The 18,310-nt window shown below is 40.4% G+C and overlaps 1 protein-coding gene across 6 annotated transcripts in view; it reads left to right on the top strand.

The window, feature by feature from the left end:
* The first annotated feature begins 6,307 nt into the window (after positions 1-6,307).
* The window catches only part of nadkb (NAD kinase b), an 18,586-nt gene continuing 6,583 nt past the window's right edge, over positions 6,308-18,310 (top strand). Inside the window, exons 1-10 of one of the 6 annotated variants that reach the window (XM_058394542.1) lie at positions 6,308-6,327; positions 7,058-7,291; positions 7,375-7,458; positions 7,624-7,753; positions 7,893-8,001; positions 15,480-15,565; positions 15,660-15,762; positions 15,945-16,069; positions 17,005-17,104; positions 17,239-17,396. In XM_058394542.1, the coding sequence (XP_058250525.1) occupies positions 7,059-7,291; positions 7,375-7,458; positions 7,624-7,753; positions 7,893-8,001; positions 15,480-15,565; positions 15,660-15,762; positions 15,945-16,069; positions 17,005-17,104; positions 17,239-17,396 (1,128 nt within the window). In that variant the 5' untranslated portion in view covers positions 6,308-6,327; position 7,058. The other 5 variants (XM_058394540.1, XM_058394537.1, XM_058394539.1 and 2 more) reach the window with 5 other exon arrangements.

Here is an 18,310-nt window from a genome sequence, read left to right on the forward strand (position 1 = left end):
ACTGGGTTTGGGTGTGATAGCAGTGTAATCTGGACTTGGTTTGGGTCTGACCGTCCCAGTGCTCCAGATACTCTCTCTTCATCTGTTTGGTCATTTGGTTAACTCTGACTGGACTTTGCTGAGCAGTGCTGGTCTGAGACTGCAGTGTGTTAGTGGTCAGTGTGTTAGTGGTCAGTGTGTTAGTGAGTCTCAGGACCAGTTGACAGAGGGGACTGGTTTTAGGGCTCTTGGGTTCTGTAGTGTGTTTTCTTTTAGAACATTTCTAGAGAATTCTGCATGCAGGGACTCTGTGGGATGTTTGTCCCATCTAGTGTAGTCATGTGTACTGAGTGGACCCCAAACCTCTCTCTCTCTCTCTCTCTTCCTCTCTTTGTGTGTGTGTGTGTGTGTGTGTGTCTACATTTTCCAGAGCGCTGGACCTGATGGATAACTAACAGTCCACACGGCAGAACCGGAAAAACCCGATCCTCCACAAGAACAAGGAATAATTTAAACAACACATGGAGTACACACACACACACAAACACAAATACACACACACACAATCCTTTCCCCCGAGCTCAGAGCGACAGAATGGAATATACAGAACAAACTTTATTGTCCAGTTCTAGGAATCACACACACACACACACACACAGAGAGCAGTGCTTATTTCTGTGTCTTTATTTATTATTCATTTATCTTCCTATTGCTGTGTAAACACAGGGAGTGAAGTCAAACACTGCTGAGTCAAACACACACACACACACACACACACACACACACACTCTGATCTCTTATCTCAGTTTTATGATGTCACCATGGAGACGGAGCTCATGCACAAACACAAAGGCTGCTTTTTTGTTATTCAGAATCGTTTCTCTGAAGTTTACTAATACACTAATAACAAAAATAACAAACTGGAACTTTATAATCTCAACAACTTGACGTAGAAATAACTTGACGTTAAGTAAACATGGTCACGTGCTGCCGTGATTTGTTGCGCAACAACCTGCGCAAATCTGTGCAGAATGAACGTCATGAACGCACCGTCCCGTCCCGGGGTAGCGTCTCGGACAAATCAACTAAAGTATAACAACAAACACATTATATGCTTAATTATTTATTACTGCACAATATTTATTATTATTTTCACTGTAATTTGTGGTTAACATGCACAATAAGGCTAGCTGTGTGAAGTAAAAGGTGAGTGAGCGAATATAGAGCCAAGGAGGTGTTTATAATTTACTCTCAGGTGTGTGACGTCACAGTTACCTGTGCCTAACCCCGCTGGAGGAGGAGGAGTCATTATATCAGATATTTACATGGCTTTGTGTCACCCGGAATTTACCCCCGGGAACATCTCAGCTTTCACTAAATTATATTGTGGAGAGATTGAGTTAAAAAACTTCACCTGGAAATAACTGAATGATCAAAAACCCCAAAACTCTCATCTTAGAGGCATGATGAGACAAAAACACACTCTCCAAAACACACACACACACACACACCAGTCATGGGTTTGATTTCCTGGAGCAACTACTGTGGGAATCTGGAGAAAGTCTGAGAGAGTCAGAGAAAAATTAATTAATAAATAAATATATATATATATAAATGCAAATCTCAGAACAGTGCTCCCTAAATTCCATCAGTATGTGGACTTTGCTACGAGAGGGACGAACACGCTGGATGTTGTTTATTCAAATATTCCCGGCGCGTATCGTGCGGAGCCCCGCCCCCACCTCGGCTACTCAGACCACATCTCTGTTATGTTGATTCCAGCATACAGACCACTCATCAGACCGCTCTAAACCGGTTCTGAAACAGGTTAAGACCTGGCCAGCAGGAGCCATCTCTGCTCTTCAGGACTGTTTTGAGTGCACTGACTGGGACATGTTTAGGGAGGCTGCAACCAACGGCGACTCTATTGACTTGGAGGAGTACACGTCATCAGTGACCGGCTACATCGGGAAGTGCATCGATGACGTGACTGTCTCCAAGACCATCACAACACGCTCCAATCAGAAGCCATGGATGACTGTGAAAGTGCGTGCTCTCCTGAAATCGAGAGACTCTGCCTTCAGATCTGGAGACAAGGACGCCCTAAGAACAGCATGGGCTAAACTGTCTCGAGCGATCAGAGAGGCGAAGCGTGCACACGCCCAGAGAATCCACGGCCACTTCCAGAGCAGCGGCGACATTTGGTGCATGTGGCAAGACATCCAGTCCATCACCGACTACAGGACAACTTCACCTGCCTGTGACAGTGACGCCTCCCTTCCAGATGTGCTGAACAGCTTCTACGCTCGGTTTGAGGCACGTAATGACGTGACAGCGAGGAAGACCATCCCTTCTTCAGAGGACGAGGTGCTCTGTCTCACCACGGCTGACGTGAGGAAACTCTACACAGAGTTAACCCACGGAAAGCTGCTGGACCAGACAACATTCCTGGCAGAGTTCTCAGGGAGTGTGCAGAAGAGCTAACAGATGTCTTCACTGACATCTTCAACATCTCCCTGAGCAGCTCCATCATCCCAACCTGCCTAAAGTCAACCACCATCATCCCCATGCCGAAGAAGTCTCCAGTCACCCCACACACCCCTCACACACACTCTTACACACCCCACACACCCCTCACACACACTCTTACACACCCCACACACCCCTCACACACACTCTTACACACCCCACACACCCCTCACACACACTCTTACACACCCCACACACCCCTCACACACACTCATACACACCCCACACACCCCTCACACACACTCATACACACCCCACACACCCCTCACACACACTCTTACACACCCCACACACCCCTCACACACACTCTTACACACCCCACACACCCCTCACACACACTCTTACACACCCCACACACACTCTTACACACCCCACACACCCCTCACACACACTCTTACACACCCCACACACCCCTCACACACACTCTTACACACCCCACACACCCCTCACACACACTCTTACACACCCCACACACCCCTCACACACACTCTTACACACCCCACATACCCCTCACACACACTCTTACACACCCCACACACCCCTCACACACACTCTTACACACCCCACACACACACTCTTACACACCCCACACACCCCTCACACACACTCTTACACACCCCACACACCCCTCACACACACTCTTACACACCCCACACACACTCTTACACACCCCACACACCCCTCACACACACTCTTACACACCCCACACACACACTCTTACACACCCCACACACCCCTCACACACACTCTTACACACCCCACACACCCCTCACACACACTCTTACACACCCCACACACCCCTCACACACACTCTTACACACCCCACACACCCCTCACACACACTCTTACACACCCCACACACACACTCTTACACACCCCACACACCCCTCACACACACCCCCCCCACCCCTCACACACACCCCACACACCCCTCACACACACTGTTACACACCCCACACACCCCTCACACACACTCATACACACCCCACACACCCCTCACACACACTCTTACACACCCCACACACCCCTCACACACACTCTTACACACCCCACACACACTCTTACACACCCCACACACCCCTCACACACACTCTTACACACCCCACACACCCCCCACACACACTCGTACACACCCCACACACCCCTCACACACACTCTTACACACCCCACACACACACTCACCCCCCTCACACGCCCCCCACACACACTCTTACACACCCCACACACCCCACACACACACTCTTACACACCCCACACACCCCTCACACACACTCTTACACACCCCACACACACTCTTACACACCCCACACACCCCTCACACACACTCTTACACACCCCACACACACTCTTACACACCCCACACACCCCTCACACACACTCTTACACACCCCACACACCCCTCACACACACTCTTAAACACCCCACACACCCCTCACACACACTCTTACACACCCTTACACACCCCTCACACACACTCTTACACACCCCACATACCCCTCACACAAACTCTTACACACCCCACACACCCCTCACACACACTCTTACACACTCCACACACCCCTCACACACACTCTTACACACCCCACACACCCCTCACACACACTCTTACACACCCCACACACACTCTTACACACCCCACACACCCCTCACACACACTCTTACACACCCCACACACACACTCTTACACGCCCCACACACCCCTCACACACACTCTTACACACCCCACACACCCCTCACACACACTCTTACACACCCCACACACCCCTCACACACACTCTTACACACCCCACACACCCCTCACACACACTCTTACACACCCCACACACACACTCTTACACACCCCACACACCCCTCACACACACCCCACACACACTTACACACCCCACACACCCCTCACACACACTCATACACACCCCACACACCCCTCACACACACTCACACACACTCATACACACCCCACACACCCCTCACACACACTCTTACACACCCCACACACCCCTCACACACACTCTTACACACCCCACACACACTCTTACACACCCCACACACCCCTCACACACACTCTTACACACCCCACACACCCCCCACACACACTCCTACACACCCCACACCCCCCCCACACACACCCTTACACACCCCACCCACCCCTCACACACACTCTTACACACCCCACATACCCCTCACACACACTCTTACACACCCCACACACCCCTCACACACACTCTTACACACCCCACACACACACTCTTACACACCCCACACACCCCTCACACACACTCTTACACACCCCACACACACACTCTTACACACCCCACACACCCCTCACACACACTCTTACACACCCCACACACCCCTCACACACACTCTTACACACCCCACACACACACTCTTACACACCCCACACACCCCTCACACACACTCTTACACACCCCACACACCCCTCACACACACTCTTACACACCCCACACACCCCTCACACACACTCTTACACACCCCTCACACACACTCTTACACACCCCACACACCCCTCACACACACGCACACTCGCACACACAACTGAGATCTGATCTCAACAGGGAAAACTGAACTGTGCTGGACACGGACACACACACACATACATAACACACACACAAAAACTGAGTACTGTGTTCCAAACGAGAACTGAACTGTGCTGGACACACACACACACACTAATTGTCCTGTTTGCACACACGTCACTTGACATTTCACTTTACATGTTTATATTGAATCTGTGATCCTGTTTACATGTGTCACTTTAATATCTGCACTCACTGTCTACACTGTTCTTTTACACAGCGTCGGTCTACATGTTGTTGATCTGCACTGTCCTGTCTCGTCTCGTCATCCTGTGCAATTCTGTTGTATGTCTAGTTTTTCTTGCACCTTAAGTATAGTTTAGTTTTCTATCTCTATGTTTAGCTCTGTGTTTGTCTGCGTCACTGTACTTTGTCTGTGTTCTGTGTAGCACCTCTGGTCTAGGAGGAACATTGTTTCACTTCACTGTGTACTGCATCAGATATATATGGTTGAAGTGACAATAAAGCTTCTTTGACTTTGACTTTTGATAAATAATGATAGTAAACAACAAATAAATAAATAAATAATGATAATAAACAATAAATAAATACATATATAAATAATGATAACTATATATATAACATATATATATATATATATATATATATATATATATATATATATATATATATATATATATAATAAATGAATAAATAAAAAATAATGATAATAAATATTTAAACACACACACAAAGACAAAAGCCTCCATTTTACTTAGATTTTTGTGTGTATGAGAAATGTTTATTGTAATAAATCAGTAAATGTTTCCATCAGTAGAGTAAGAAGCTGCTGATTGAACTGTTTATCTGATTGTTAATATTAAACTCTGAGGTCGTCTTCATCTCAGCATCCAACACTAACATTAATCAGAGCAGATAATCGCCAACATTGATGCCTTTTATCACAATTAACTGTCTTTTGTCTAATTAATTGGGAAAAAAATCTATAACTAAGTCACAACAACCTGGAGGATTTCTCTCTGTATTCAATAAATAACGCCATAATTTACTCTCTAATTGCTGTTTTTTTTTACCCCACAATGTGAACAGAAACATATTTTCACTAAATATACCTTGTTTAAAAAAAAAAGAAGAAGAAGAAGATTTGTGCGACTTCACAATAAAACGATTTAAAGTCATTGTTTCTTGTTGTTGCTGCTGCGCAACAATCTGCGCAAAATCTGTGCAGGATGACCAGCACGAACGCACCATCAATATCCGGGTTAGCTTTTCCCCCTTATAATCTAATTGTAAACCATCTTCCCAGAGAATGCTGAATGCTAAATGATTCTTTTAATATTGATATTAAGATGATTTTAATTGTGATTTGTGGTTAATATCGGTCCGGTATACGATCCAAAACTGTTTGAAAATCAGGAAAATCATTCTAGCTAGCTAGCTACCTAGCTAATCTTCTGTAGGGAACAGGAGGGCGTTCAACACTCCCGTCGCTTGTTTATGACGCAGTCTGCGGCGGCTTCGGCGTTCTCATCTAATCGGTGTGTGTGTAAGTGTGAGTGTGTGTGTGAGTGTGAGTGTGAGTGTGAGTGTAAGTGTGTTAAACTCTACTGGATTATTATTAACGGAATAATAATAATAACTAGTGCAGATGAACGGCATCAGATCGAGTTTAGATGACGTCATTCTGTTAATCTGCTGCAGAGTGACAGCCCCACCTGTCCAGCCTCAGGTCTCTGGGTTTGGGTTTTTCTGACCGGTGACAGTGACCGGTCCAGTGACCGGTCAGTGCTGGAGGGGGAAACTTTTAACCAAAAAAACTAGTCTTTAACCCTGAGGAGAGAGTTTAGAGTGGGTGGTTTAGTTGTTGTTGGATTGAAGATTAATGGACTTTCTGACCTTTTAAACTGCAATCATTAGTCTATGGGATTATTGTGTGTGTTCATGTGTGTGTTCGTGTGTGTGTGTGTGTGTGTGTGTGTGTGTGTGTTCAGGATGGAGTGTCCGGGTGAGAACCGGCCTGACCAGATGGCAGCAGAAGAACTGAGCCGTGGTGGTGCCGAAAATCAGAAGAGCTCTCCAAAGAGACGGAGAGACATGAGGAGGAGTCGGCGGAGGGCGAACGGAGCGGACCGGGTGTGTCCGGGCGGTGGGCCAGGAGGACACGCCGAGTCACATGATGTGTCTGAGACCAGCGAGAGCTCCACCAAGAAGCTGGACAAGTGCAGGTAGAGAGAGAGTGGAGAGAGAGTGCAGAGAGCTGACCGTGACCATTTTTACTGCTGTAACACTGACCTCCTGTTGCTTCCAGGAGAGCACACTTCCTCCACGGACCGTATCCCAGCACACACTTCGGACCCAAAGCCTGCATCCTGCCCAACCCGACTTCCATCATGTACGAAACGCACACACACACACACACCATGTCCCAAACCTCAGTGTACATCATTAACTGCCAGCAGAATGGAGAATGATTTAATCTAATCTACAGTCCCACATTATGCTGCTGCTGTGTGTGTGTGTGTGTGTGTGTGTGTGTGTGTGTGTGTGTGTGTATTAGGCACATCCAGGACCCAGTGAGTCAGAGGTTGGTGTGGAACAAGCCGGCACTCAACGTGTTGGTGATCCGAAAGATCCGAGACGAGAACCTGCTGGAGCCGTTTAAGGAGCTGTGCAGCTTCCTCATCCAAGTAGGCTCTTCATCTTCACCATCATCATCATCATCACCATCATCAGCACAATCATCATCATCTTCATCATCAGCTCTGTACTAAGTTTAAGCCACTGAGTTTTAAACAGCTGTGTACTAAACCTCTGTGTGTTTCTCAGGAGAAAGGTCTGAGTGTGTATGTGGAGAAGAAGGTGGTGGAGGATGGAGCTCTGGTGGCAGATGAGTCGTTCTGCAGCATCAGGAGACAGCTGTGCACCTTCAGAGAAGGTGGATAAGTTACACCATACTATATACTCACCGGTCAGCCATAACACTCTGACCACTGACCAGTGAAGTGAATAAGACTAGAGACTGAGTTAGAGCTGGGCGATTAATCGTTATTATCGATTAATCCAAATTTATGGTTTATTTTGATGTTGAAAAACCGAAAATTGATTTTCCGATTTCACTTTGGTTAGTCAGAGCGAGCTTCCGTAGTTCTGCGACGCAAAGAGCTTGTTTCTAAGAGAGGCGTGGTTTCTTCAGGTTTCTTCATACACGCTGAAACACGAGGAGGAGCCGAAAGTCTGCCGCCAAACAATAAGTTTCCCATCCTACCCTGTTAGTCAAACCTTTATTTTATTTTATTTATTTATTTATATTTTTTACTATTATACCCTCATTGGGGGCGGAGCCTCCCTTAAATTAAAATCCTAGACTCGCCCCTGATTGTGCCGTATACACGGATGTAAAATCCTGTCTGGCTCCTGTTTGATTTTATTTAGCGTGTTAGTTTATTTAGCGTGTTAGTTTATTTAGCGTGTTAGTTTATTTCGTGTTAGTTTATTTAGTGTGTTAGTTTATTTAGTGTGTTAGTGTATTTAGCGTGTTAGTGTATTTAGCGTGTTAGTTTATTTCGTCTTAGTTTATTTAGTGTGTTAGTGTATTTAGCATTAGTTTATTTAGCGTGTTAGTTTATTTCGCGTTAGTTTATTTAGTGTGTTAGTTTATTTAGTGTGTTAGTGTATTTAGCGTGTTAGTGTATTTAGCGTGTTAGTTTATTTAGCGTGTTAGTTTATTTCGTCTTAGTTTATTTAGTGTGTTAGTGTATTTAGCATTAGTTTATTTAGCGTGTTAGTTTGTTTCGCGTGTTAGTTTGTTTCGCGTTAGTTTATTTAGCGTGTTAGTTTATTTCGTGTTAGTTTATTTAGCGTGTTAGTTTATTTAGCATGTTAGTTTATTTAGCGTGTTAGTTTGTTTCGCGTGTTAGTTTGTTTCGCGTTAGTTTATTTCGCGTTAGTTTATTTCGCGTTAGTTTATTTAGCGTGTTAGTTTATTTAGCGTGTTAGTTTATTTAGCGTGTTAGTTTATTTCGTGTTAGTTTATTTAGTGTGTTAGTTTATTTAGTGTGTTAGTTTATTTCGTGTTAGTTTATTTAGTGTGTTAGTTTATTTAGCGTGTTAGTTTATTTCGTGTTAGTTTATTTAGTGTGTTAGTTTATTTCGTGTTAGTTTATTTAGTGTGTTAGTTTATTTCGTGTTAGTTTATTTAGTGTGTTAGTTTATTTCGTGTTAGTTTATTTAGTGTGTTAGTTTATTTAGTGTGTTAGTTTATTTCGTGTTAGTTTATTTAGTGTGTTAGTTTATTTAGCGTGTTAGTTTATTTCGTGTTAGTTTATTTAGTGTGTTAGTTTATTTCGTGTTAGTTTATTTAGTGTGTTAGTTTATTTCGTGTTAGTTTATTTAGTGTGTTAGTTTATTTCGTGTTAGTTTATTTAGTGTGTTAGTTTATTTCGTGTTAGTTTATTTAGTGTGTTAGTTTATTTAGCGTGTTAGTTTATTTTGTGTTAGTTTATTTAGTGTGTTAGTTTATTTAGTGTGTTAGTGTATTTAGTGTTAGTTTATTTAGTGTGTTAGTTTATTTAGTGTGTTAGTTTATTTCGTGTTAGTTTATTTAGCGTGTTAGTTTATTTCGTGTTAGTTTATTTAGTGTGTTAGTTTATTTAGTGTGTTAGTGTATTTAGTGTTAGTTTATTTAGTGTGTTAGTTTATTTAGTGTGTTAGTTTATTTCGTGTTAGTTTATTTAGTGTGTTAGTTTATTTAGCGTGTTAGTTTATTTAGTGTTAGTTTATTTAGTGTGTTAGTTTATTTAGTGTGTTAGTTTATTTAGTGTGTTAGTGTATTTAGCGTGTTAGTTTATTTAGCGTGTTAGTTTATTTAGTGTGTTAGTTTATTTAGCGTGTTAGTTTATTTCGTGTTAGTTTATTTAGTGTGTTAGTTTATTTAGTGTGTTAGTGTATTTAGCGTGTTAGTTTATTTAGCGTGTTAGTTTATTTAGTGTGTTAGTTTATTTCGTGTTAGTTTATTTAGTGTGTTAGTTTATTTCGTGTTAGTTTATTTAGTGTGTTAGTTTATTTCGTGTTAGTTTATTTAGTGTGTTAGTTTATTTAGCGTGTTAGTTTATTTAGTGTTAGTTTATTTAGTGTGTTAGTTTATTTAGTGTGTTAGTGTATTTAGTGTTAGTTTATTTAGTGTGTTAGTTTATTTAGTGTGTTAGTTTATTTCGTGTTAGTTTATTTAGTGTGTTAGTTTATTTAGTGTGTTAGTTTATTTAGTGTGTTAGTGTATTTAGTGTTAGTTTATTTAGTGTGTTAGTTTATTTAGTGTGTTAGTTTATTTCGTGTTAGTTTATTTAGTGTGTTAGTTTATTTAGTGTGTTAGTTTATTTAGTGTGTTAGTGTATTTAGTGTTAGTTTATTTAGTGTGTTAGTTTATTTAGCGTGTTAGTTTATTTCGTGTTAGTTTATTTAGTGTGTTAGTTTATTTAGTGTGTTAGTGTATTTAGCGTGTTAGTTTATTTAGCGTGTTAGTTTATTTAGTGTGTTAGTTTATTTAGCGTGTTAGTGTATTTAGCGTGTTAGTTTATTTAGCGTGTTAGTTTATTTAGTGTGTTAGTTTATTTAGCGTGTTAGTTTATTTAGCGTGTTAGTGTATTTAGCGTGTTAGTTTATTTAGCGTGTTAGTTTATTTAGCGTGTTAGTTTATTTAGCGTGTTAGTTTATTTAGCGTGTTAGTTTATTTAGTGTGTTAGTTTATTTAGTGTGTTAGTTTATTTAGTGTGTTAGTTTATTTAGCGTGTTAGTTTATTTAGTGTGTTAGTTTATTTAGTGTGTTAATGTATTTAGCATTAGTTTATTTAGCGTGTTAGTTTGTTTCGCGTGTTAGTTTATTTAGCGTGTTAGTTTATTTCGCGTTAGTTTATTTAGCGTGTTAGTTTATTTAGCGTGTTAGTTTATTTAGCGTGTTAGTTTGTTTCGCGTTAGTTTATTTAGCGTGTTAGTTTATTTCGCGTTAGTTTATTTAGCGTGTTAGTTTATTTAGCGTGTTAGTTTATTTAGCGTGTTAGTTTATTTAATGTGTTAGTTTATTTAGCGTTAGTTTATTTAATGTGTTAGTGTATTTAGCGTGTTAGTTTATTTTGCGCGTAAGTTTATTTCGCGTGTTAGTTTATTTAGCGTGTTAGTTTATTTAGTGTGTTAGTTTATTTAGCGTGTTAGTTTATTTAGTGTGTTAGTTTATTTAGTGTGTTAATGTATTTAGCATTAGTTTATTTAGCGTGTTAGTTTGTTTCGCGTGTTAGTTTGTTTCGCGTTAGTTTATTTAGCGTGTTAGTTTATTTCGCGTTAGTTTATTTAGCGTGTTAGTTTATTTAGCGTGTTAGTTTATTTAGCGTGTTAGTTTATTTAATGTGTTAGTTTATTTAGCGTTAGTTTATTTAATGTGTTAGTTTATTTCGCGTGTTAGTTTATTTAGCGTGTTAGTTTATTTAGCGTGTTAGTTTATTTAGCGTGTTAGTTTATTTCGTGTTAGTTTATTTAGTGTGTTAGTTTATTTAGTGTGTTAGTGTATTTAGCGTGTTAGTTTATTTAGCGTGTTAGTTTATTTAGCGTGTTAGTTTATTTAGCGTGTTAGTTTATTTAGCGTGTTAGTTTATTTCGTGTTAGTTTATTTAGTGTGTTAGTTTATTTAGTGTGTTAGTGTATTTAGCGTGTTAGTTTATTTAGCGTGTTAGTTTATTTAGTGTGTTAGTTTATTTAGCGTGTTAGTTTATTTCGTGTTAGTTTATTTAGTGTGTTAGTTTATTTAGTGTGTTAGTGTATTTAGCGTGTTAGTTTATTTAGCGTGTTAGTTTATTTAGTGTGTTAGTTTATTTAGTGTGTTAGTGTATTTAGCGTGTTAGTTTATTTAGCGTGTTAGTTTATTTAGTGTGTTAGTTTATTTAGCGTGTTAGTTTATTTAGTGTGTTAGTTTATTTAGTGTGTTAGTTTATTTAGTGTGTTAGTTTATTTAGCGTGTTAGTTTATTTAGTGTGTTAGTTTATTTAGTGTGTTAATGTATTTAGCATTAGTTTATTTAGCGTGTTAGTTTATTTAGTGTGTTAGTTTATTTAGTGTGTTAGTTTATTTAGTGTGTTAGTTTATTTAGCGTGTTAGTTTATTTAGTGTGTTAGTTTATTTAGTGTGTTAATGTATTTAGCATTAGTTTATTTAGCGTGTTAGTTTGTTTCGCGTGTTAGTTTGTTTCGCGTTAGTTTATTTAGCGTGTTAGTTTATTTCGCGTTAGTTTATTTAGCGTGTTAGTTTATTTAGCGTGTTAGTTTATTTAGCGTGTTAGTTTATTTAGCGTTAGTTTATTTAATGTGTTAGTGTATTTAGCGTGTTAGTTTATTTCGCGCGTTAGTTTATTTCGCGCGTTAGTTTATTTCGCGTGTTAGTTTATTTAGCGTGTTAGTTTATTTAGCGTGTTAGTTTATTTAGCGTTAGTTTATTAATGTGTTAGTTTATTTCGCGTGTTAGTTTATTTAGCGTTAGTTTATTTAATGTGTTAGTTTATTTCGCGTGTTAGTTTATTTAGCGTTAGTTTATTTAATGTGTTAGTTTATTTCACGTTAGTTTATTTCGCGTGTTAGTTTATTTCGCGTGTTAGTTTATTTAGCATTAGTTTATTTAATGTGTTAGTTTATTTAATGTGTTAGTTTATTTAGCGTGTTAGTTTATTTCGCGTGTTAGTTTATTTAGCGTTAGTTTATTTAGCGTTAGTTTATTTAATGTGTTAGTTTATTTAATGTGTTAGTTTATTTAATGTGTTAGTTTATTTAATGTGTTAGTTTATTTTGCGTGTTAGTTTATTTCGCGTGTTAGTTTATTTAGCGTTAGTTTATTTAGCGTTAGTTTATTTAATGTGTTAGTTTATTTAATGTGTTAGTTTATTTCGCGTGTTAGTTTATTTCGCGTGTTAGTTTATTTCGCGTGTTAGTTTATTTAGCGTTAGTTTATTTAGCGTTAGTTTATTTAATGTGTTAGTTTATTTCGCGTGTTAGTTTATTTAGCGTTAGTTTATTTAATGTGTTAGTTTATTTCGCGTGTTAGTTTATTTAGCGTTAGTTTATTTAATGTGTTAGTTTATTTAGCGTGTTAGTTTATTTCGCGTGTTAGTTTATTTAGCGTTAGTTTATTTCGCGTGTTAGTTTATTTCGCGTGTTAGTTTATTTAATGTGTTAGTTTATTTAATGTGTTAGTTTATTTAGCGTTAGTTTATTTAATGTGTTAGTTTATTTAGCGTTAGTTTATTTAGCGTTAGTTTATTTAGCGTTAGTTTATTTCGCGTGTTAGTTTATTTCGCGTGTTAGTTTATTTAATGTGTTAGTTTATTTAATGTGTTAGTTTATTTAGCGTTAGTTTATTTAATGTGTTAGTTTATTTAGCGTTAGTTTATTTAGCGTTAGTTTATTTCGCGTGTTAGTTTATTTCGCGTGTTAGTTTATTTAATGTGTTAGTTTATTTAATGTGTTAGTTTATTTCGCGTGTTAGTTTATTTAATGTTAGTTTATTTAATGTTAGTTTATTTAATGTGTTAGTTTATTTCGCGTGTTAGTTTATTTAATGTGTTAGTTTATTTCGCGTGTTAGTTTATTTAGCGTTAGTTTATTTAGCGTTAGTTTATTTAGCGTTAGTTTATTTAATGTTAGTTTATTTAATGTTAGTTTATTTAATGTGTTAGTTTATTTCGCGTGTTAGTTTATTTAGCGTTAGTTTATTTAGCGTTAGTTTATTTAATGTTAGTTTATTTCGCGTGTTAGTTTATTTCGCGTGTTAGTTTATTTCGCGTGTTAGTTTATTTCGCGTGTTAGTTTATTTAGCGTTAGTTTATTTAGCGTTAGTTTATTTAATGTGTTAGTTTATTTAGCGTTAGTTTATTTAGCGTTAGTTTATTTCGCGTGTTAGTTTATTTCGCGTGTTAGTTTATTTCGCGTGTTAGTTTATTTAATGTGTTAGTTTATTTAATGTGTTAGTTTATTTAATGTGTTAGTTTATTTAGCGTTAGTTTATTTAATGTGTTAGTTTATTTAGCGTTAGTTTATTTAGCGTTAGTTTATTTCGCGTGTTAGTTTATTTCGCGTGTTAGTTTATTTAATGTTAGTTTATTTAATGTGTTAGTTTATTTCGCGTGTTAGTTTATTTAGCGTTAGTTTATTTAATGTTAGTTTATTTAATGTGTTAGTTTATTTCGCGTGTTAGTTTATTTAATGTTAGTTTATTTAATGTTAGTTTATTTAATGTGTTAGTTTATTTCGCGTGTTAGTTTATTTAGCGTTAGTTTATTTAATGTTAGTTTATTTAATGTTAGTTTATTTAATGTGTTAGTTTATTTCGCGTGTTAGTTGCGTGTTGAACTGATTTACAAAATTATTTTTCTTCAGGGATTTTTTCCAGGTGTTAAATATTTATTTTATAAAGTGATGTAAGTCTGATTAAGTCTGCAGTCTGTAAAATCACTTTACAAATCCCTCATATTTTGTTATATTACTTTATTTTACTAGAATAATTAGAACTTGTAAAGACTGGTGAATTCTTGCATTTTATAAATCCCCAAAAAAGGTTTTTATGTTGTATTGATTATTGTTTTTATTAACAATAAAAACAACGAAACAAAAACTTGTTAGCGAAAGTAATTTTGCACTTTTAGTCCACATTAGCAGTTCATATGTTTGGTTATATTGTTTTTGCTCAAATTAAAAAAATCTATTCTATAGTCTCTAGTGTTTTATAAAAATTTTCGTTTTAAAATCGAAAATCAAATTTTGTTTTTAAAAAATCGGAGATTCAGTTTTTTGGCCATATCGCCCAGCTCTAGACTGAGTATCTCCTCATCATGGCACCTGTTAGTGGGGGGGATATATTAGGCAGCAAGTCAACATTTTGTCCTCAAAGTTGATGTTAGAAGCAGGAAAAATGGACAAGTGTAAGGATTTGAGTGAGTTTGACCAAAAGATCCAAATTGTGATGGCTAGACCACTGGATCAGAGCATCTCCAAAACTGCAGCTCTTGTGGGGTGTTCCCGGTCTGCAGTGGTCAATATCTATCAAAAGTGCTCCAAGGAAGGAACAGTGGTGAACCGGTGACAGGGTCATGGATGGTCAGGGGTCACTGATGCACGTGGGGAGTGAAGGCTGGCCCGTGTGATCCGATCCAACAGACGAGCTACTGTTGATCAAAGTTAATGCTGGTTCTGATAGAAAGGAGTCAGAATACACAGTGCAGGACGGGTCAGGGCACCAACACAATATTAGGCAGGTGGTCATAATGTTTTGGCTAATCAGTCAATTTATACTATACTACAGTACACTATGCTGTACAGCTCCTTCATAAACACTTTATGTTAAATACCCCTGTAAATGAGTGTGTGTGTGTGTGTGTGTGTGTAGGGTTTGACGATATCTCAGACTGTATCGATCTGATCGTGTGTCTGGGAGGAGACGGTACACTGCTGTATGCCTCATCACTCTTCCAGGTCAGACATCATTACACGACTGTTTACTTCTGTGTTGTGTGTTATTGGTATAAAGACGCTGTGTGTGTGTGCGTGTGTGTGTGTGTGTGTGCAGGGCAGTGTCCCCCCCGTTATGGCCTTCCACCTCGGCTCACTCGGCTTCCTCACACCCTTTAAGTTCGAGTCGTATAAGACTGAAGTGGACAAAGTGTTAGCAGGTACGCACAGTCTGTGAGAGAAAAGGGGGCGTGGCCATGTGTGTGTGTGTTCTAGGAAGTTCCGGTCATTACAGTCTAACAGAACAGAGTTCAGGAACCCAGCAAAGTGGGTCATGCTGCTCACCGGGTCTGTTCTACAGTACAAAGATGTGTGTGTGTGTCTGTGTGTGTGTGTTGCCTAGGTAATGCTGCTGTGGTGCTGCGGAGTCGCCTGAAGGTCAAGGTCCTCAAAGGATCACTTCAGAGGGACCAGGAAAACGGCAGTGTTACACACACACACACCAACCCTGTTACACTACAGCTACAGGTAACACACACACACACACCAACCCTGTTACACTACAGCTACAGGTAACACACACACACACACCAACCCTGTTACACTACAGCTACAGGTAACACACACACACACACACCAACCCTGTTACACTACAGCTACAGGTAACACACACACACACACACCAACCCTGTTACACTACAGCTACAGGTAACACACACACACACACCAACCCTGTTACACTACAGCTACAGGTAACACACACACACACACCAACCCTGTTACACTACAGCTACAGGTAACACACACACACACACCAACCCTGTTACACTACAGCTACAGGTAACACACACACACACACACCAACCCTGTTACACTACAGCTACAGGTAACACACACACACACACCAACCCTGTTACACTACAGCTACAGGTAACACACACACACACACCAACCCTGTTACACTACAGCTACAGGTAACACACACACACACACCAACCCTGTTACACTACAGCTACAGGTAACACACACACACACACCAACCCTGTTACACTACAGCTACAGGTAACACACACACACACACCAACCCTGTTACACTACAGCTACAGGTAACACACACACACACACCAACCCTGTTACACTACAGCTACAGGTAACACACACACACACACCAACCCTGTTACACTACAGCTACAGGTAACACACACACACACACACACCAACCCTGTTACACTACAGCTACAGGTAACACACACACACACACACACCAACCCTGTTACACTACAGCTACAGGTAACACACACACACACCAACCCTGTTACACTACAGCTACAGGTAACACACACACACACACACACACACTCACACACACACTATACATCATGTCTCTGTGTGTATAATTAGCAAACGTACAAATCAGTCAGACTTGATTATATAAGAAGGTGTGTGTGTGTGTGTGTGTGTAGGTGCTGAATGAGGTGGTGGTGGACAGAGGTCCCTCCTCTTACTTGTCTAACGTTGACCTGTACCTGGATGGACGTCTCATCACCTCTGTCCAGGGAGACGGTAAGTGTGTCTGGTTTAAGGGTGTTTGTTTGGTTTGGGACATGCACACTTTATCCTGTTACTATGGTATGAGGTTCGTGTAAGTGATTCTTTTGCCCCCTAACACTGTGACTCCACCCCCTCTCTATCTGTAGGTGTAATTGTGTCGACGCCCACAGGAAGCACAGCATATGCAGCAGCAGCAGGAGCGTCCATGATCCACCCCAACGTCCCTGCCATCATGGTCACACCCATCTGCCCTCACTCCCTCTCCTTCAGACCCATTGTCGTGCCGGCTGGGGTGGAGCTCATGGTGAGGCCGGGGGAGAGAGTGAGACAGGTCCACATGGGACCGAGAGAGAGAGAGAGAGAGAGAGAGAGAGAGAGAGAGGTCCACATGGGACCAAGAAACAGACACACAGAGAGAGAGAGTGAGACAGGTCCACATGGGACCGAGAAACGGACACAGAGAGAGAGAGTGAGACAGGTCCACATGGGACCGAGAAACGGACACAGAGAGAGAGAGTGAGACAGGTCCACATGGGACCGAGAAACGGACACAGAGAGAGAGAGTGAGACAGGTCCACATAGGACTGAGACACAGACATAGAGTGAGACAGGTCCACATGGGACCGAGAAACAGACACATAGAGTGAGACAGGTCCACATGGGACCGAGAAACGGACACAGAGAGAGAGAGTGAGACAGGTCCACATGGGACCGAGAAACGGACACAGAGAGAGAGAGTGAGACAGGTCCACATAGGACTGAGACACAGACATAGAGTGAGAGAGTGAGACAGGTCCACATGGGACCGAGAAACAGACACATAGAGTGAGACAGGTCCACATGGGACCGAGAAACGGACACAGAGAGAGAGTGAGACAGGTCCACATGGGACCGAGAAACGGACACAGAGAGAGAGAGTGAGACAGGTCCACATAGGACTGAGACACAGACATAGAGTGAGAGAGTGAGACAGGTCCACATGGGACCGAGAAACAGACAAAGAGAGACAGAGTGAGACAAAGACTGGAAAACTGACACAAAATTGAGACGGTGGGAGAAAGGGTGAGACAGTGACAGAGGAGAGAGTGAGACAGTAAAAGGGTGGAGAATGAGAGATGTACAAGGGAGAAGATAGAGAGAAAAGAGTGAGACAGGTGGAGGATTTTTGTTCATTCAGATTCTCTCTCTCTTTCTCTCTGCCCCCCCCCTCCCCCTCCC

The sequence above is a fragment of the Hemibagrus wyckioides genome, linkage group LG07, assembly GCF_019097595.1.
Source record: "Hemibagrus wyckioides isolate EC202008001 linkage group LG07, SWU_Hwy_1.0, whole genome shotgun sequence".
Lineage (NCBI taxonomy): Eukaryota > Metazoa > Chordata > Actinopteri > Siluriformes > Bagridae > Hemibagrus > Hemibagrus wyckioides.